Source organism: Gorilla gorilla, chromosome 1, assembly GCF_029281585.2.
Source record: "Gorilla gorilla gorilla isolate KB3781 chromosome 1, NHGRI_mGorGor1-v2.1_pri, whole genome shotgun sequence".
Lineage (NCBI taxonomy): Eukaryota > Metazoa > Chordata > Mammalia > Primates > Hominidae > Gorilla > Gorilla gorilla.
In genome coordinates this window covers 88,686,145-88,708,315 of record NC_073224.2, presented here as the reverse complement: position 1 = coordinate 88,708,315, position 22,171 = coordinate 88,686,145, and the positions used below count along the sequence as shown (strand labels likewise).

General features: G+C 35.8%; 1 protein-coding gene across 31 annotated transcripts in view; it reads left to right on the top strand.

Annotated features, from left to right (window-relative positions):
- Nucleotides 1–18,444, top strand: part of DCAF6 (DDB1 and CUL4 associated factor 6) — a 135,000-nt gene extending 116,556 nt beyond the window's left edge. For 27 of the 31 annotated variants that reach the window (XM_019026242.3, XM_055365308.2, XM_019026237.3 and 24 more), the window contains 5 exons: nucleotides 6,233–6,371; nucleotides 8,207–8,363; nucleotides 8,988–9,076; nucleotides 10,972–11,077; nucleotides 17,981–18,444. In XM_019026242.3, coding sequence (XP_018881787.3) covers nucleotides 6,233–6,371; nucleotides 8,207–8,363; nucleotides 8,988–9,076; nucleotides 10,972–11,077; nucleotides 17,981–18,045 — 556 coding nt within the window. In that variant the 3' untranslated portion in view covers nucleotides 18,046–18,444. Of the gene's footprint in view, nucleotides 1–6,232; nucleotides 6,372–8,206; nucleotides 8,364–8,987; nucleotides 9,077–10,971; nucleotides 13,140–13,777; nucleotides 13,828–17,980 lie in introns of those variants that run through there. The other 4 variants (XM_063711178.1, XM_063711150.1, XM_063711119.1 and 1 more) reach the window with 2 other exon arrangements.
- Nucleotides 18,445–22,171: the final 3,727 nt, after the last annotated feature.

The window sequence follows — 22,171 nt, the reverse complement described above, 5'->3', positions numbered from 1 at the left end:
CCTATGTTTGTAAGAACCTAGATCTTCAATCTTTGAATTGAAAAAAATCGGGCTTAAGTTTTTAATAATAAATTCACACTCAATTTATTTTTGAATGGAATAATTTAATTACAAAATAAGATGAAGGTCACTGTTGTCCAAAGTGTTCTGATACTCTACAATGTGGTCACAAAATTTGGGAAATACTACATTGTGTATACCTCTTTGTGAGATTCACAAGAACCTGTAGCGTAATAAAGCCTGTGAGAAGACTTGCAGCAAGAAACCTCTTTAAGCTTTGTTTGGTATATCATTTTCCACACTTACTTTATCATAAGCCTATTTTGTGGAATACAAAGTTTTAGAAATCCCAAGTTTTAGAAATGCTCTGCTTCTGGATTATTCTAACTACATTCTAGACAAGTATTGAGTTCCTTAGAAATCTGGACTAGGAGAAGCTTTTATTTCCCTTTAGTTTTTCACTGTGTGTTTTGCACAGTAAAGAATTTCTTTGTGCAGATTTATTCAAAATTCGCCAGCTATAATTCTAGTCATGTTCTTGTATTCTATCCATGGTACAGTATCCTTTATATAATAACCTTGTTTGGTAACTGAATTACTTAAGTCATTTCATTCCTGGTCTATCCTCTCCTAATCTTTGATTATGCTGTTTTTTCCGCCCTAAAAAGTCTTTGTTCTCTTGTAAGGTATTTTAATAATACCTATAATATCAGTTAATTTGTGCCATTCTACCTATGTGTAATGGTGTTTTATGAAAGGGTTTACCATCTTGAAAATGGTATGCAAATTAATTCATACTTTTTAGTGCTATTTAATGAATTTCTGCTTATATTTTAGCCTAGTTTTTTACTATGTGACTAGTACTTTTAAAACGGGTTTATAGACTGTTTCTCGTTCACGTAACTTCATACTTTAACCTTGGAGTTATCTCCAAGATTCCAGATTTTCTGGAATATGCAATAGTAAAATACAAAGTCAGGAGTCTAGGTTTTATTTTCTTAGGTTAGTTGTACATCCTTCAGATTTACTCTTTTTCTCCATTAAATGTTTCTTCCAAATAGAATAATAATTGATACTTTGAGCTGTTTCATTATTGCTTTGAAATTGCTGGATAATCAATTTTTTACCTATTATTTTGTTACTTCAATAAACCTATTATGTGCTAGATAGTCTGATGGGTGCTGGTGATAATGATAACACAACGCCTACCCTCCTTGAGCTCTCAGTTCAGTGGGATACACAGACACATATACATAGTTAACAATACAGTAATTGCATTGACAGAGCTTTGCAGGGCTTTGAGAGTATTAAGGACCCCTAATCTAACCTGAGGAAGGGGAGAATTGTATTTTTATAATTCTTGGTTTGTGACACATTATCATTGTTAGTTCATACTAGGCTCCTTTTCTTTCTTTCTTTAGATACCCATGAGCCCACCAACCAATCCAAGAACTAAAAAACTCGCTGTAACTTAAATCTACCTGTTCACCCTGTTTTGTCCATCTGCCTACCACGCCAGTGGTAACCAGTGTCCTGAATGTTATGGTTATCATGCCTTGCTTTAAAAAACAAAACATAAACTTATAAACATAAATTTTTACCCACTTTTGAACTTTATATAAAAATGATGTCATACTGTACACAAGACTGGGACTCTTTTTTTTCCTCAGATATTATCTTACTGTGATTCATCCATGTTACATGTAGCTCTTGCCCAATCATTTTTACTGCTATCTAATAATCCATGTTTGACTAAAACCCCGTTTATCCATTTTCCTGTTAATGGACATTTAGGTTATTTCTAGTTTTTGGTATTAACAGTGCTGCTTTGAGCATTCTGAAATATTTCTCCTGATAACAGTTTTTCTTGCATATATACCAAGGAATGGACCATTTACAAAATAATTTAAAATTGTTTTCCGAAGTGGGAGTGTAAATTAAATATAATATCTAACAATATTTTTTAAAAATCGTGTTTATTCACATCACTGATTCTTGTTGTCACATATCTTGATTTTTCTAATTGATTTGGTAAACAATAATATCTTATGGTCTTGATGTTCATTGCCCAATTTACAAATAAGATTATGCATCTCATGTTTTTCAGCCTGATCTCCTGATCTGGTTTTTTGTTTGTTTGTTTGTTTTGAGATGGAGTCTTGCTGTCACCAGGCTGGAGTGCAGTGGCACGATCTCAGTTCACTGCAACCTCTGCCTCCTAGGTTCAAGTGATTCTCCTGCCTTAGCCTCCCAGGTAGCTGGGATTACAGGTGCATGCCACCACACCCGGCTCATTTTTGTATTTGTAGTAGAGATGGGGTTTCACCATGTTAGTCAGGCTGGTCTTGAACTCCTAAACCTCAAGTGATCCACCTGCCTCGGCCTCCCAAAGTGCTGGAATTACAGGCATGAGCCACTGCACCCGGTCCTGATCTGGTTTTCTACTGGGTTGTTTTAATTGAGTTGTTTTTCTTTTCCTTATTGACTTATAAGAGTTCTTAATGCATTTTTGATACTAATCCACTATCGTGTATTAGTGTACAAATATTTTTTCTATTTTATGATTTTTTTCACTGTTTTTAGGCTGTTTTTTGATGAACCATTTTTAATTTTCACATTAAATTTTATCAATCTTTTATGCTTGTCACTTTCTTTTATTTACAAAATCCTTATCTGGAATTTTAAAATTTATCTGAATTTCCTCTTGAAGTTTTACTTTTGACATTTAAGTTACTAATTTATTTGGAACTGATTTTTGTTTATGATGTATATGTGCAACTTTTCCCTGCCCCATTTAGATAGCCAGTTTTTCCCCTGTACATTTATGAAATGGTGAATTTTCCCAGTGATCTGCTATCCCACCTATGTCATATTACAAAGATTTATATAAAACAGATTTGTTTCTAGGCTCTTTTGTTTCATCAGACAATTTGCCTGTCTCTCTGTCAGTATCATACTTTTGTAATTATTATAGCTTTGTAGTAAATCTTAATGGCTGCTAAGGCAAGACCCTTCCTTCTCTTTATTCATTTTTAGAAGGATCTTGGCTATTCTTTGTCCTTTGGTTGATTTTATAATCAACTTTTTCAGTTCTACAAATAAGTCATCAGAATATGCTTATAGTTGTAATAAATCTGTAAAATAAATTTGGGTGAAAATTGTTTATCTTTACAATACAAAGCTATGTCTACATTTATTTAGGCCTTTTTTTCTTTTTTCCTTGAGACAGGGTCTTGCTGTGTCGCCTAGGCTGGATTGCAGTGGCATGATCATGGCTCACTGCAGCTTTGACCTCCTAGGCCTGGTGAATATGGTGAAACCCCATCTCTACTAAAAATACAAAAATTAGCCAGATGTGGTGGAGGCCTGTAGTCCCAGGTACTTGGGAAGCTGAGGCAGGAGAATTGCTTGAACCTGGGAGGCAGAGGTTGTAGTGAGCTGAGATCCCGCCACTGCACTCCAGCCTAGGTGATAAAATAAATGATTTGAGCTGCCATGTAAATTCTTGTTGCATAATTTTTTTCTCATTTATAGCTCTTATGTCCTTTGGCTTAGCAACACAGTTATTTCCTCTGCTACCTATAACTCTACTTTCTTAGCAAAAGAGTTTTTTCTTTATTGGTTTCTTGCTAATCACATATTTGTAACTGATTCATTATTCCTTTTTCTTCCATTCAGAAAAATGAGAGATCCAAGCATATGTCTCTTAAGTATGTCTCTTTCGAGAATATTTGACCTCTCTATCCTTCCCATTATCACCTCCCAGTCAGAAAGAGATAGAGTGAACTAAACATGTCAGCTTTTCTGGGAGTTTCTAACTGTATCTAACTTAAAAATGTATGTGGAGATTCCTTTTTCTTTGATAGCATAGAAAAAAGTTTTGAAAACACTTTTTAAGTAAGTCTATATAGCTTAAAGCATACCATTTAGTTTATGAAAAAGTAAACATCTTTTTATTATGAAAGTAGAAGTATATAATTGTTACATAATTATTTTAAAAATTGTTAGTCACAATTTAGTGTCCATCTTTCCAAACCCTTTCTATGCATATGTAATTTTATTCTATGAATTATTCTTTAGCCTGTGTTTTAGATTAAGCAGTATAATGGTGATATCTTTCATGTGGTTGTTTATGGATCATTCATACCCTTTTTAATGGCTGCATAAGTATTTCATTGTATGGATGTGCCATAATTTATTTAACCTATTCTTTCTATATGAACATTTAGATTATTTCCAATCTGTCTCAATTACAGTTGTGCAGTGAAAAAAAGTTTATGTATTTACATATTTTAAGTTTTTCTGTAATATACATTTTTTAAAAGTTAAATTGCTGAGTCAAAGCTTATATTACTTAATTTCTCTTCAAAAATATATTTTACTGGAACTTTACACTATGGGTGGGAGTGTAAATTTATACAGCCACTTTGGAAAACCACAAATAGATCTTCAGTTTGAGAGTATCTATTAAAGCAGAACATTATGCACATACTGAGGTCTAGCAGCTCCTCTTCTAGGTATATATCCAACATAAATATGTACATAGTTCACCAAAAGACATACACAAATGTGGATAGTAGCCTAATATTAGTAATCAAAAATGTTGACAACCCAATGTCCACCAATGGTAGAATGGATAAATAAATATTAATATATTTATACCAAGTAATACTCTGCAGCAAAAAGGATGAATGAACTACAGCCAAGTACAACATGGGTGAATCTTACAAACATAATTTTGAGCTAAAGAAGCTAGACATAAAAAAATGTATTATTCCACTTAATTAAAGTTCACAAGCAGGCAAAATTAATTCATGATATCAGAAGTCAGAATAATGGTTTCCTTTAAAGGGACAGTAATGATGGAAATGGGGTACTTAGGAGACTTCAGGAATTCTGGTTATACTGTTTCTAAATACTGGTGCTGATTATATGGGCTTGTTTTGTTTGCAAAAATTCATTGAGCTTTTTACCTCATGATTTTCAACTTTGCTGTGTATGTGTTATATTTAGTAAAAAGTTTACAATATCTTTTTTATGTGTAAAAACTGCTTTCAAACTCCTCTCAGTAATGCCTGTTTTCCTGAACTCTTACCATTCTGATATACATAAAAGTCTTTTCCATCTAATAAACATAAAAAGATCAGTTTTTTGTTTTTATCCTATTATTAGTGAGACTGAGCATCTTTTATATATTTGTTAACTGTTATGAGATCTGTTTTTCTTACTGATTTGTAACCTTTTTAAAGATTATGGACGTCTGGTCTATTATATGTCAAAATATAATATTTTAAATAAATTCAAACTGACAAAATTATTAAGTAATATGTGTTAGGAGAGAAGTTTTATTTTAATAGTTAAATCAGTTTTTAAGAGTCCTTTGTTCTTCAATCCCAGTTCTGTCACCAAATCATTTCTTAAGAGAGTAAAATCTGCTTCATTAGTTCTAAATTCGTAATATGGAGTCCCTAAAGAAGATGCTATTTGAAGGCCCTTGTTTTATTGCTTATATATTAATATTCTTTTTTTTTTTTTTTTTTTTTTGAGACAGAGTCTTGCTCTGTCACCCAGGCTGGAGTGCAGTGGCGCGATCTTGGCTCACTGCAAGCTCCGCCTCCTGGGTTCATGCCATTCTCCTGCCTCAGCCTCCCGAGTAGCTGGGACTATAGGCGCCCGCTGCCAAACCTGGCTGATTTTTTGTATTTTTAGTAGAGATGGGGTTTCATTATTCTTTTTACCTAAAGTAGTCTGTTTTTGGAACATCTTTAAACCACATTTTAAATAAAATATCAAAATAGAAGTCTATCCACTGCTATTATATATTACCTTTAGTTTCTTTTCATTTCTCTTTATGTGTTTTCTTAATATGGAGAAGAGGGGAAAGAACATTGGATAAAATTTGTTATATTTGTAGTAAAATTGCACATGAATTTTGTCTGTATTATGTTTTTATAAAATAGCCCTTTAAAAACCGGTTTGCCGCATGCTATTGCCTTTACTTTTCATCCAGTACCAAATTTCTAAGTGATCTCTTAACTAAAATACTTTGTTGTAGTAACTCAACTAGTCTGACGTCTCACTGTTGTGTCTGCGTTTTTATGCTTTTGGTTGGGGGTGCGTTATTGAGATAGTGTGTTTATGTATTTCCTAGACTTACTATATTTTCATAAGTTTCTCATTATTCTTTGTGAATATTTTTATTTATTTTTGTTTTTTAATATGTAATTCATAGACGCTCTGCTGTTGCCCGTATTCAGGAGTTCTTCAGACGGAGAAAAGAAAGGAAAGAAATGGAAGAATTGGATACTTTGAACATTAGAAGGCCACTAGTAAAAATGGTTTATAAAGGCCATCGCAACTCCAGGACAATGGTACTAAATGTTCATGGCATTTTTTGGTGAAATTGCAATTTCATGCTCTGAGTGTTTTTCCATAATGATTTATCTTCATATATTGCCAATGGGATTTCAGTATTACATTATTAAATCTTCAGTTATCTCTTTATCCAACATGGTTCTTTTAGCCCTATAATATATTGTGAAAGATCATTATTTTTTACAAGAAAACTCTACTAAAAAAATGCAGATTAAAAAAATTTTTAGTTTATACAAATAATCATTGCTTTTGTTTTTTTTTTTTTTTTTTTCCCTCTCTTTCTCACATTTGCTGTCTACCTGAAAAGTTTCTGGTGGATTTTTTTTTTTTTTTAGCTTGTATTAGCATTCTTTGTTAGTTTTGGAGAGAAGGATTTGGATCTATAAAATCTAAGTTGATTGCAAAAAATAGTCAGGCCACTTTATACCCATTTTTAAGATTGACAAGTGAAAATTTGTTTTAGTGACTTACCAGATGAAATAAGAATAGACCAGAAAGATCTCTAAGATCTTTTGTAGTTTTTACGATCTACAGGTTTCTACATCCAGTGTAATATTAATTACTTAATAAGAAAAGTTTTTGAGATGACTAGTGTAACTGTTACTCTGATCCCTTCATAACTAGAAAGTGTTGTTCTCCTCATATACATTGCATCATCAGAAGGTATCTACAGAATCAGTTTTAATCCATATTACTGCCGTATTACCCTTGCTGATGAATTTGTAGCTTGCTTTCTTTAGGATCTAGGTTTAAAAATAACATTTGGGGTGGGGAAGTAATTAGCTCTTTCTATAAATATCATTGCTAATAACAATTTACTCATTTTTAAAAGGTTACTCATTATTAATAGAAGTAACCAATTTATATTTCTTGCATTTTATTGCCTAAAAGTTAGCATGAAAATAATTAGAGGAAGGAGTGAGAAAAGAGAAGATAAGTAAATTTAACAGTAGCTCAGATAACAATAAAATTGTCTCCCCTCTTTTGTGAGAGCACCAAAAATGGCAAAGTAGCAGCTGCAGTTAAAATTTTTTAAAATCTTTGTTTGAAATACAAAGATTTTTGATGTTTCATTCATGTGCATTCATTTAAAAATGTCATTATAACTATTCCAGTATATCATATGCCTTTGATTCTGCTTCATAAAATTAAGTATGTTTATATCTTTCTCAATTGTGTTAGCTTATAATAGCTAATGAAAAAATTGGTGCTTTCTATTCTTTGGGTCTAAAGTAAAATACAAAAGACAATTTCTTTTTTCTGTGAATTATTTCATTGTCTTATAAAGCTAAATTGGTACAATTTTTGGAAAGTTCAGCAACATATATATAAATTGCCGTTATACTGCCCAAAACCCAGAAATCCTATTCTTTCATTTAGCAGTTAATAATTAAGCACCTATTGTATCCCAAGTACCATTTCAGGTGCTGTAAATATAGTATTGAACAAAGCAAAGTCCCTCTTCTTACAGGGGATTTTCTATTACTTACTGCCATCTTACCCTTGCTGATGAATGCCTATCATAATTTAAAGAAGCTAGAAGACAGATTTTTGTCAGTTTTTTTTTTATGGAGAGGGGATCTAACTATATTGCCCAGGCTGGTCTCAAACTCCTCAGCTCAGGCAGTCCTCCTGCCTTGGCCTCCCAAAGCGCTGGGATTACAGGTGTGAGCCACTGTGCCCAGCATCAATTTTTAATTTTACTATTTTCTAAGCCAGTTTTTTAAAAAATGTAAGAATTTAAAAAAAAAGAAAAAAATGTAAGAATAGCATAAATCTTTGTTTTAATAACTTTGATTTGAATTTTTAAATAATTTTTTTTAACCCTTAGATAAAAGAAGCCAATTTCTGGGGTGCTAACTTTGTAATGAGTGGTTCTGACTGTGGCCACATTTTCATCTGGGATCGGCACACTGCTGAGCATTTGATGCTTCTGGAAGCTGATAATCATGTGGTAAACTGCCTGCAGCCACATCCGTTTGACCCAAGTAAGATATCTTTTCTAGGACGAGGGCTAGAAATTATTTGTATGACTCATCAGTCATACAAAATTATTTTTTTTTAGTTGTTAATATTATAAGAATAATCCAAACTATCTGACTAGGCACCAGTGGAGTCAATTACAGCTGAACTTGAGCTTCAAACACACCTATAATCTGCTTTTTTGCACAAAGTAAAAGAAAATAGGTTAAAAAGTTTATTCTCCCAATATTTCTTCTAAGTTTTACAAGCTATAAGAGGTTTGGTGTGACTGAACTTTTTATTGTATATCCAAATTGAACATCCAGTCATTTTTAGTCTTCACATATCTGAATTAATTTATCAGAACAAAAGAGCATTGCTCTTGTCTTCTTTTTGAAATTGCCCACATATCTCATAAAAGAACAATGAATAAGTGACTTCAACAATGAATCTGAGTGACTTCAACATGGTCTTAAAGTTATGTTCTAGGATAACATTTAGCAAATTGTCAAAATAATATTTTCAGTTAACAGTTAAATATATAGTGTACAATTGCTGTTCAAGGTCAGTTTTGCATATATGCATAATATAAGCATATCCTGAATTGCATGTTTCTAGGCTTCATATTAATATGTAAATTTTATTTCTAGTTTTAGCCTCATCTGGCATAGATTATGACATAAAGATCTGGTCACCATTAGAAGAGTCAAGGATTTTTAACCGAAAACTTGCTGATGAAGTAAGATTTTTATTGTACTTACTATAGACCATATTTCAATTTGTTCCTAAAATGCTTCCCTAAGAAAAATTAAAAGTTATTAGTTGCTAACATGAAACAAGTTAATGCAGTTAAGGAGGTCAAATTTTAAGAAAAAGAAAAATTAAGATAAAAGGATGTCTATAATACTAGGGAGGTAAAATCAAAATAGTAGCTTACTAATTATAATATTCATCATCGGTAACACCAGATTAGGTGTATAGTAGTTTAAGAAAAACAGGTTTGAGTATTCATGTTATTACAATAAAGAATCACACACAAAAAAATCTGTCCTTTTAAGAAAATAATTTTATTATAACTGTTTCTCCAAAAGCCTAGCAATTTTTCCATTTTTAGTACAGCTATTTTGCCATTTTGAGTTTTTCTTAAAAAGGAAATGGAACTTTGTTTTTCAGGATTAGTATATAGCAGAACAAATGAGTGAAGAATCTTTTCCTTTATCATTATATTTTAAGATTTTTTTAAGTCTGTTAAAACAGTATTTTCAACCTGAGTTCTTTGGAGCTCTGGATTTCTTCTGGGATGGGAGAGGGAAGGTGGATAATAGGAAGGCATTACTCTGGGCCTTTCCTCCCCAACTTCAACCAGGGTTTTTATTTGTGGGTTCTCATATACTATTTCTTATGAAAATGAGAATCCATTGCTAAAAATGTTAGCAAGTTGGAAAACCACTACTCTAGACTAACACTGACTGTTCGTAGCACAATTCCCATGTATACTTTCACTCATTGAATAGGCATTTATAAAACACTTGATGTATTGTATACATAATGCTGGGTGTAAAAAAGACAAGGCCCTACCCTCAGAGTTTAGTGGGAAAGACAATGTAAACAGCTAGAACATACTGTAGTGGAGTCTGTGTCAGTCAGAGGTATACACATAGTGTTTCGGAAGCCCACAGAGAGGAACAGCTGTGTTTGTAAATGGGGTAGATAGGATGGAGAGGTCTTCACAGAAGAAATAAGAATTGGACAGAAGTCTGAGAATAGTTCACCAGGCAGACAGGGAGCAAAGCAGCATTTAAGACAGAAGGATCAGCATGTGCCAAAGCATGAGAGGGTAAATGAACCATCAGTGTGCCTGGAACCCTAGAGTACATGCACAAAAGTAGCTTAATCAAACGAAACGGTTAGGTGAGGGTAAGATTGTGAAGGGCCCTGTGGGGCACCCTGATGAGTTGGAATTTATTCTATTTCAGTATTGGGGAACTGTTGATCAGAGTAGCATCTTTCTCTTCCTCTCATACTCTTTCTTTCATCCTTTTTTTCCTTTGCCATGTTTTTTGCTTTTCCACTTTTTTCCTTTGCTCATGGTTACATATTGCATCTCTGGGTGTTCACGAACATTCAAGTAATCCTATTCTTGGTACTTAAGGCTCAGTTTCTTGTTAACCCTTGCCCAAAAATTTATTTTCCAAGACTACTCTGCCTCAGTCAAGGTAACATCTTTTCAAGGGATTCAAGTGGCCCATGGATAATAATTTAACTGTATTTCGTCACTAAAGTTATCAGTTCTCCTATAGGGAAAACAAGGAGCCAACAAAGTAAATGTCTCTGAGAAACAAATTGCAAGTAAAAGCTAAATTAAATTCTTAAATGTTTTAAGTAGCCTCAAAGTTTGACCTTTGTTTTTCTGCCGTTTGAAAGAGTTGTGTTCTTTGACCTTCCTCCTTTAAATACAAGTTACAGTGATTATTTGGCACTGAATAGACTTAAGGCAGAAATATAGACATCAGACGCATAAAGAATGAAGTAATTCCTCCTGGTACTGGCTGATTGTTTATGGTTTGCCTGATCTTCAAGGAAAAAATACAGTTACTTTATGATCTTTGATGTGATTTTTAACTTGCCTTGTAGGTTATAACTCGAAATGAACTCATGCTGGAAGAAACTAGAAACACCATTACAGTTCCAGCCTCTTTCATGTTGAGGATGTTGGCTTCACTTAATCATATCCGAGCTGGTAGGAACTTTAATAAGTATACTACTAAAACCATTTTTATATTTGAAAATATATTATTATTTAAGATCTGCTTTAAAGGGGTTTATATATATTTTTTAATATCACAAAATGAGGGTAGCTTAAAACTTCTAAACTAGGATTTCTGTGAATGCTTGATCTTAGCACAGTAACTTAGTTCCTCATGAACTACATTTGTCATAAAATGGTCAAAATGAAAAGACCAGAGTCACGTAAAAACTCTTATCAGCTGCTGTTTTCTTAGAGTACAGGACCATACTATTAACCTTAGGATATATTATAGTGCATATTCTTTAATGGTAGGTTTGTTGAAAATCAGTCATAGCCCAAACAGAAATAAATGTGACATGCTAAGAAACGAAACATACCTCAGTTTGCTTTTTGAATATTTTTTTGTTTTAGATAAACTGTGAGGTGCAGTGCCACAGATACATAAAAATGCATATATTACAACTAATGTTCAAGAAGGAATTGAATAATTTATAACAAAAGAAAAGGTCTAGTATCTGTTATAAGCAGAATATATTTATCAAACAAAAGAGTTTTACCACTCTTCACTGATTTCATAAATGCCCCTATACGTTTGGTATTAGCTATCATTTAATAATAATAGGTACCATTTATAAAGTAACTATAATGTATCAGGCTTATACTAATTATTTCACAGCTTTATCCTCATTTACCTCCAATCCTTTACAAAGTAGGTTATTTGTAATAACTTAGCCCAAGTCACACAACTGATAAATATTAAAGCCAGAATTTGAAATTAGCTTCCAAGCCCTTACTCCCCTTTGACCTATAAATTTCACTTACAGGAATATATTCAAATCATTCATATGACATGCAAACCTCTGGATGATCTAATCTCAAACTATTCTAGCTGATTTACAGCATTCTTTTCTTCTGTGACTACTCCATCCACACTGGCCCTCTTTGATTTTTGGGGATACACCAAACTCTTTCCCACCTCAGGGTTTTTATAATCGTGCTGTCCCCTCCCATTTTCACTCTGTTGAGATAACTTCTTACTGTAAGAACTGCATAAGCAGTGAATTAAATATCACTTCCTCAGAGAGAGTGGGGAATGGAGACAAGTATCCCACAGAAAGTAGACAGCGTATAGCGTTTTTCTAAGCCCTAGAGGAGAGAAAGTATAGCACATCTGAAAAATTGAAAGAAGACCCATATGTTTGTAATTAAAAGAATTAGAAAATAATCCTCAAATGTAAATATTAACTTTTACCAGGAAAGAGGGAAAACTTCAAATGGTGAAAACAACAACAAAAAATAAACCTGGAATGTAAACAAAAAATGTTAGTAGACCAACAAAATGTTTTTGTAATCTTCTTTGGGTTCCTGTATTATTAAATTATAATAACACTGTAACTTTTTTAAAATATATTTTGTTTAATAACAGCAAGTAACCCTTAAAATTCATCCATTTGAATTTCACATTTGAGGAAGCAGCATTTTAAAACACGAAAAACGTTTACTGGTAATGACACCTAAAATGTGCTTACTCTTATCTAGTGGATGGCTCTTCCTCAGTAGTTTTCCTGCAGAAAATTAATTCTCTTTCCAGTTGCACAAAAATCTATTTGTGCTAATGTAGCAATGGTTGGTTAGTTAATAGCCACTACCATCCTTCTTTGGTTTTAGAATTAGATAAGATGTTTTATAATATAAAAATTCTCTTTCATTTCTTTTTGCCAGCAATCAAAAAGACAATTTCTAGTTGGTTTAGTCAGCTTATCTTCTTATACAAAATACTAGATAGAATAAAGTGCCCAAGAGTTAACATTTCTGCTGCCCTTATCTTTAAGATATCTAGTTATTTGATGGGTCAGTTAGTCAACCACTCTTTTTCTCTCCTATCCAGTGTCCTGCAGTCCAAATACAATAATGTGTGCATATTCAGGAGAGTTAAAAATGGACTTGGATCAAATAAGCACATGGTAGCCACAAAGTACCTCTCGGCTCATCCATTACTCCAGAAGGCTTCCTAGGAAATCCAGGGAATAGATACGGACAGTTTCTTTCTGTTGGAGCTGTGATTTTTAATGAAGCAGCCTCTTAAAATCATCTGTAGGGGTTTTACAAACTACAAATACTTACCTAGGTCTCACCTGCTAAAGATTCTGGTTCATTTTAGCTGGATAGAGATTAAGCTTCTACATTTTTAAAAAGCAACCAAAGTTAATCTCATGAATAATGCACTAAAGACTGCTAGTCTAGTGGCCACTTGAGATAGAAAGGCATTTCTGACATTCCTAGAAGCTTTGAGAGGCTTTGGAAAGATGGTAATGGTTTGCATGGATCATTCTAGACTCCTCTAGAATGTCTTAGAATCACTTTACTGCCCTGCTTAAAATTCTCCTTTGCCCACACATGTTCTTAGGGTAGAGTCCAAATGTGTTAACATATCTTATAAAACCCTGCATTATCTCTTGACATTCTTCCCATTATACCTCTGGATCTTAGCACAGATAGTTATCATTTCTCTGTCATGGGTTTGCAAAGCCTGTTATCCTATTGAGATCACAATCACTTATTAAATCGTTCACAGATTGACTCCCTCAGTAAGTGATACTAACTTTACTCCAGAATAGACCTAATATTTATATACCCTTGATCTCCCTGCTTCTACTTCTCTTGTCCTCATACAGTCTGATTTTCACACAGCAGCCAGAGGGATCCTTTCAAAACAGGTCAGTTAATTTTTTTGTTAATAGCCAGATATGGTTTTTATTGTAACCACTCAACTCTGCCATTGTAATGCAAAAACAGCCATAGACCATATGTAAATGAACAGGTATGGCTCTTATAATAAAACTTAATTTATAAAAACAGAGCCAGGTACAGTGGCTCACGCCTGTAATCTCAGCACTTTGGGAGGCTGAGGCAGGTGAATCACCTGAGGTCAGGAATTCAAGACCAGCCTCGCCAACATGGCAAAACCCCGTCTCTATAAAAATAAAAAATAAAAAAAATTAAAAATACAAAAATTAGCTGGGTGTGATGGTGCACACCTGTAATCCCAGCTACTTGGAAGGCTGAGGCAGGAGAGTCACTTTAACTTGGGAGGTAGAGGTTGCAGTGAGCCAAAATTGCGCCACTACACTCCAGCCTGGGTGACAGATTGAAACTCTGTCTCAAACAAAACCAAAATCAGGCAGTGGGCTGTATTTGCCTATGGGCTATAGTCTGCTACCACCTTTTTACACAAATTAGATACCACCCCCTCTTAAAATTCTTAGGGACTCCCTATTGCTCTTAAAGTAAAACCCAGACTTCTTATTCTGGCCTTCAAGGTCCTACATGACATACATTCTGCCAACCTCTGACTTCCACTCAGTCCACCTTTTTTTCTAGCTCACTACATTTTAGCCATGCTGGCCTCTCTTCCTCAAACTCATCAAGCTTAGTAGCACATTTAGGACCTTTTCACTTGTTCCTCTGCCCAGCTTTGCCCCCAGGACTTCACATACAATTGAGGTCTTAGCTCCAGTATCACCTCCTTAGAAAAGTCTTCCCTGGTAGCGCGGTGGCTCATGCCTGTAATTCCAGCACTTTGGGAGGCCGAGGCGGGTAGATCACGAGGTCAGGAGATTGAGACCAGCCTGGCCAACATGGTGAAACCCTGTCTGTACTAAAAAATACAAAAATTAGCTGGGTGTGGTGGCCCGTGCCTGTAGTCCCAGCTACTTGGGAGGCTGAGGCAGGAGAATCGCCTGAACCCAGGAGGTGGAGGTTGTAGTGAGCTGAGATCGCACCACTGCACTCCAGCCTGGTGACAGAGGGAGAATCAGTCTAAAAAAAAAAAGAAAAGAAAAGAAAAGAAAAGTCTTCCCTGGTCACCCAATCTAAAGTTGTTTTCTGTGTCTTCTCATATCTTCCCTCTCACTTAGTCATTCTTGTTCATTGCCTTATTTTCCTCAAGTACTTATCACTCTTAAGCTTTAATTTCTTTATTTATTGTCTTATTACAGATTAGAGGAGAAAAATACAGGTGGTACCTTGTTTGTTGTCTATCTTCCTCCTTAGAAAGTAAGCTTATAAAGAGCAGAGACCCAGTTTGTCTTAATTTGCAGCTGGGCCTTTAGGCTCCTAAAACAGTGCCTACCACATAGTAGTTGCTTAACAAATACTGAGTATTCTGGTAAATAAATACACATCTAGTATCAAATCTCTAGCTAACAATGAATTTGTATTATTTATTTTAAAGAAAGTAAATAAATTCTTTGTAAAGGGTAGCCTGGAAAATAAAACAACAGTGTTTTTTGTGGAACACAGGCTTCCAGTGGGAAATTTTTTTCTTATCTACCTTCCCTCTCTCTGCAGCAAACCCAGTGTCTCTTCATATCATATCTTCCCCAGCCAAAAATAATTTCCTGAAGAAATATTCTAACAGAATAAAAGGAACCTTTCTACAAATGTAAACCTTATTTACAAAAGCAATTTGACATTGCTACTTCTGAAAAACAGTATACATAGACATCCTGGCTAACATGGTGAAACCCCATCTCTACTAAAAACAAAAAAATCAGCCGGGTGTGATGGCATGCTCCTGTAGTCCCAGCTACTCGGGAGGGCGAGACAGGAGAATCGCTTGAACCCGGGAGGCGGAGGTTGCAGTGAGCCAAGATCGCGCCACTGCACTCCAGCCTGGGCAACAGAGTGAGACTCGGTCTCAAAAAAAAAAAAAAGAAGAAAAAGAAAAACAGTATACATAGAAGTGATTCTTATTTCCAGTTTTTATTTAAGAGAACACACTGTTCTTCAGACCTCCTTGTCTATAATTGCCAACCAGAGATTTGTATAAGTGTTAACTGCTTTGCAGCCTTACTACTTCAGTAGCATTTCATGAACAGAAGATTTAATTAATTCTGAGAAGTTGGGCTTACATTCTGGAAGAGGTGACTATGCATCAGTTAAATGAATTGAATTTGAGGAGAGAACAACTATTCTGCTTTCCTCATTTCAGAAGCCACTGTCACTTATTCTGTGACCTATCGTAAAAGACTCTTGGCCCTCATTTGTCTCTTTATTGTGTGCCTCTGAGTGTAAAAGTCTAACCTCTACTGCAAACTCCCTGATTTAAAGGCTGTGACATTTTTTTCTTAACTCTCTATTATCCCATCTTCTTTATAATGTGACAACCAAAAGAAATTTGAGTACGAAGCCTGCCAACTTTGAGATAGGCCGTTACTGCTTCATCATGCTCTAACATGACAGGATAGGTTTCTTGAATATATTCAGTCATACTCAGGATTCCCATTCCTGAGCCCTACTTAAGTAGAATAGCAACTTCATGTTTTGTTCTCTCTTGAAAGTATCACACAATAAAAACAATGTAATTTTTTTTATACGAATATCCCTTAGGTAGCCTTTAATTCTTCTACTGTGTTTAAATTCCTTACTGATCTATAAAGGTCTATTCAAATCTTATTTTGTTCATTTATCTTATAAATGTGTATTCAATACATATTTATAAGATAAATGAACAAAATAAGATTTGAATAGACCTTTATAGATCAGTAAGGAATTGAATACTTATTTGTATTCAATACCTATTTGTATAATTAAGGTTATAAAGGTTACACATACATTATGTCATTGGTTTGACATTGGATTAGAGTTGGCATAGAGGAGATTTAATCTAATTCACTTGGACAATTAAACAATTAAAAGGGACATATATAGTCCCTTCAGTGTACTGTTCTTGGTGCTGTTGACCTAGGATCCAGTGGGAGCATTTAATCCTGTTTAGATAATAAATAAAATCTCAGGATTCAGTCTTCTCTTGCTGTTGACAGTGGGACTGAACTGTTTTCCTTATGCTTAACCTTAATATTTTCCATGTTACTATGTGGAAATGTTTCTGGGGCAGAAACATCCTAGTTCCATCTCAGTGGTGGTAGTGATTTTATGCTGTTGCCTTCTTCACAATACCCTTATGTAATGTATCTTACCTTCATAAAACTTATATTCATTTATTCAGTAAACCTTCATTGAACATCCTATACTGGGCTCTGAGGATATAAAGATAAAAAGAAGTAACTCTTGCCCTCCAGGAACTCTCAGTCTGGTCTGCAGGAAGACATGCAAACAACTATTACTGTAATTAGGATAATCATTATGAAGTTCATATAAGATATTCTAGAATGTGGAGGAGGGAGTTCATAATTCTGCAGATAGCCTGTTTGGAAATGTCCAGGAAAAGTTTCACCAAGGGGATAATAGTTGTATTGAGATGAGTAAACCTTTATAGCTAAAGAATTGGGCAAAAGTATCCCAAGCAGAGGAATAGCAAGTGTAAATCCTGAAAACTTGAACGAGCATACTGTACTCACCAGTTTGTAAGTTTATATTCACTTGAGTATTTAACCTAAATAAGCTCCTTGAGACCAGAAACTTACATCTGTTTTGGTCACCATTGTATTCTCAGGTTTTATCACAATGCCTGGAACATAGTATTTAATTTTTAAAAATCTTTTTACAAACAGAATTACACAAATCCTCAACAATGGTCCACATATTTTCTCTCACACAGCTGCCTCCTCACTCCCCTTTGCAGCACCTGATGTACCTCCTTAGAAACCTAGACTCCAAAGAACACTGTTTGACAACCACTGCAGTAGAGCATAATATGTCAAGATTTTAGGAGTGGGTTTCTTTTTTCATTTTTACATGTTTTAGAATAACATGCATAATCAAAGCTAATAATACCATGTTTTCTTTACTCTTTTATTTGCCTCTAAAAAACATCCACAGATAGTGGTGAACTGATTTTTAATGCGTTTTAAATAAAAGGCATTGAAAAATATTAATAATTGTAATTACTAAAAGTATTTCTCTTTGCGATTCTCTTATCTGTGTTTCCAGACCGGTTGGAGGGTGACAGATCAGAAGGCTCTGGTCAAGAGAATGAAAATGAGGATGAGGAATAATAAGCTCTTTTTGGCAAGCACTTAAATGTTCTGAAATTTGTATAAGACATTTATTATATTTTTTTCTTTACAGAGCTTTAGTGCAATTTTAAGGTTATGGTTTTTGGAGTTTTTCCCTTTTTTTGGGATAACCTAACATTGGTTTGGAATGATTGTGTGCATGAATTTGGGAGATTGTATAAAACAAAACTAGCAGAATGTTTTTAAAACTTTTTGCCGTGTATGAGGAGTGCTAGAAAATGCAAAGTGCAATATTTTCCCTAACCTTCAAATGTGGGAGCTTGGATCAATGTTGAAGAATAATTTTCATCATAGTGAAAATGTTGGTTCAAATAAATTTCTACACTTGCCATTTGCATGTTTGTTGCTTTCTAATTAAAGAAACTGGTTGTTTTAAGATACCCTGAATTTGACTTTTTATTTAATGCCTTGCTACTTTGACCCACAGTTTTCCAATCTCTCCTGTAGCATACGATGACTATTTTTCTATATTTTCTAGATTGAACAACCTTTTCCTTTTTTGCTTGTGTGGGATAGAATCACATAGAAGGACTTCCTTCATTTCTCTTTCCAAGGTACAGCTGACCCTTGAGCAACCCAGGGGTTAGTGGCACCAGCCCCCCTCACAGTTGAAGATTCATGTGTAACTGTTGACTTCCCAAAAATTTGACCATTAACAGCCTGTTGATCGCAAGCCTTACTGATAGCATGGTCAATTAACACATATTTTGTATATTATATGTGTTATATTCTATACTCTTACAATAAAGTAAGCTACAGAAAAAGTGTTATTAAGAAAATCATAAGGAAGAGAAAATATATTTACTGTTCACTAGGTGGAAGTGGATCATCATAAAGGTCTTCATGTTGAGAAGGCCGAGGAAGAGGGAGGTGTTGGTCTTGCTGTCTCAGGGATGGCAGAGGAAATCCACATATAGGTGGATCTATGTAGTTCAAACCTGTGTTGTTCAAGGGCCAACTATACTTTATTTTTACCTCCAGTCGTTATCGCTCCTGATTAGTGGAACCTCATTACACAAATAAAGGAGTTAGTCTTCAAGCAGAAATGACTGAGAGCATCATGGGTAGCTCACATAGTAGCATAAAGTAGCCCTGAAGGAAATGGCTTCTGGCCTCTCACTCCAAATTTTAAATTTCACTGCAAGTTATTGACCATCCAGTCTAATTTCTGTTCTTCCTTAACTCTAGTATCCACCTCCATTCAAGTCATCTACACCCAGACCTACATATCCTATAGGTTATGACCCACAACTGCTCCTGCAGACCTAACCCTTCAATCATCCTCCCTCACTTCTACTAAATTTTCATTCTGCTGGTATCTTCCCCTCAGTCTATTCATGTGCTCACGTCTCTTCAGTCCATTCACAAAATAAATCTTTTCTTAACACCAAATTATTCTCTCTATACTTTCTAATTTCTCTCCTCCTCTTGTCATCCATATGAGCACAGTACATGTCCATGGCTTCTCCTTGCTACTTTCTTGATATACAAAGCCACTTCCGGAACCCAGACCTGCCAGGTGGGAGTGAGGCAGTTAGTTCACTGCCTCATAATATCTTGGAGGCAAAATCGCAAGCATGGCAGAGTGTTGGGTTTAGTGGTCCGCGATTTCAAAGGCACGCTCACTGTCGCACACACCCTCACACACATGCTTGGCCTTTGCTATTGTAGGTTTCTGGGATGGCACGTCATTTCTCCCTTTTAGTGGGGAGTCTTTGAGCTTCCATTCAGTGGGCTCTTAGGAACTGTCTCACTTGTGAAGGACAGAAATAAACCCAGCAACTTCTCCATGACCTGTAGTCCAGCCAGTAACTATCTTTCACTATACCTCCTTGCCAGCCAGCAGCTGGAGAAGACATTGAATTACATGCTGGACTGATTATTGACCCCATCATGAAACAGCTATTCAGTGCTGCCAAAATTATAACACTTACAAAAGAAAGAAAATGTTGGAGTTGTCAAGGTCAGAGCTACGGATCATATGACAGCTTATCCATCACCATCAGCACCAGCCTTGAGCTCTAGCTTTTGCTCACACTCTGGAAGTGGATGTGATATCATTGGTGACTATACATGGTGGCTGAAAGAGGCCAGTGCCAATGCAAATGTGATGGCTTGCCATGGTCATCTCAAACCTGGGCCCCTGTCTGTTGATGCTTTTAGTGTTGGTGCTGTTAACAGCTGCCCTTTTTTGTTGAAAGTAGTCAATCTCTTATTGTTTAATTAGCAGATAGTTGAAATGTTCTTCTTATTTTCAGGAATCTAAATATCTTGGAGAGAAAGGACAAAGTCAGATACTGAGAGTAAGACAATATCTCCTGGCTGAGCCACGACTGGTCACACGGACCAGTCAGTAGTCAAGCAGAGCATCCCTCTTCCATATGGAGAACAAGGATCTCCTCCACAGCCAGAGACATCTGCTGCTGAGAAGGTTAGCTTTTTGTGTAGAGGAAAAATAACTGCAGTAGGTTATTACTCAGTAAGCTCAGTAGGTTCAGCTGGACTTCAACATCCAGCTTGACAAAGGCACATATGTATCCACATTAGGAAACGTCGTAAATGATCAAGAGGATAGAGAAATCAGAGCTTTAGCCAAACAAGGTCACTTCATGACTTCCGTAAAGTGCAAGGGTCTTAGTTTCTGGTTTTTCAGTTATGTACCTTGCTCAAGCCACCTGACTTCTCTGGGTTTGTTCCCTCTCTAAAGGGGGGTGGTCGTATTTGCCCTACCTATGTCACAGGGGCTGTTAGGGCAAGATGAAGCCATAAGATCGACGAGTTGTTATACAGGATAACTGAAAAGACGACTCTAAGCACACAGTATGTCATTCCTTCCACTGTAATAAGACAGTAACAGGGATGTGTTATAGCGGGGTGTTGGGAAATTGACAGGACAGAGGATACTGGAGGACTAGTGGGGTGAAGGAGTAACTGTCAGGAAAAACAATAGAAGAAAGTCAAAATGGTATTCATCTGCTCTAGTGCAGGATGTTGATGGGGCAGAGCGGGGCTATGGGAACTCTACTTTCAGTTTTGCTGTGAATCTAAAACTGCTCTAAAAAAATTTTTTTAAAAGTATTTGTTGGCCAGGCACGGTGGCTCACACCTGTAATCCCAGCACTTTGGGAGGCCGAGGTGGGCAGATCACGAGGTCAGGAGTTCGAGAGCAGCTGACCAACATGGTGAAACCCCGCCTCTACTAAAAATAGAAAAATTAGCCGGGCATGGTGGCATGTGCCTGTAATCCCAGCTACTCAGGAGACTGAGGCAGGAGAATAGCTTGAACCGGGAGGCAGAGATTGCAGTGAGCCGAGATCGCGCCATTGCACTCCAGCCTGGGCAACAGAGCGAGACTCCATCTCAAAAAAATAAAAAATAATTAAAAAAGTATTTGTTAAACGAACTGGGTCCCCCACCCACAGTGATTTTGCAGTTTTGATGGTGTGTATTGCTCAGAAGCAGGGCAAGCCAGACAAGCCGTCAGGAGGCAGCAAAGAGAGAAAACATTGTAGAATGTTTTCTACAGAGGCAGAATTCACAAGTGCCGGCTGCTTCCAAGATTGGGTGTGTGTCAGAGGACCCCAGAAAGCTCAGCAAACTGGACCCTAGGGCCACCATCCACTTGGAAGATGATTTCAGTGGTAGCAGGTAAGGGGGTCAGGAAAAGGTGGGTTTCGTGCCCTGAGGTGGTTCTGAGTCTCAATGGTAACGATAATCTGCCTCTTGCCCTCTTTGACTTTTGATTATGGGATAGAAAATACATCTGTAGATGGATAGACAGGGCATAGCTCCCATAAAAACTCTGGGTTAAGAGTGTTTCTTGGGCATGGTGAGAAGTAGGTCATTTAAACAGTTATCTGAATTTAATTGCCTTGGAGGAATTTATGAAAATGCATGGATGAGTATTTGCAGGTGACTCTGGTATGGGCACTCCCCCACCAATTCTGCAGCAATCCACCCCTTTCTGCTCAGTCTCCCTTGCTTTAGCCCATGGGAAGGGAGGTTGGCAATAGGGATATGGCTGCAGAAAATGGGAGAAAGGCAGAGGCACCCAACAAAGTCCACAGACCACAAGTCCAAGTACAAATTCACCATTTCCACAGTA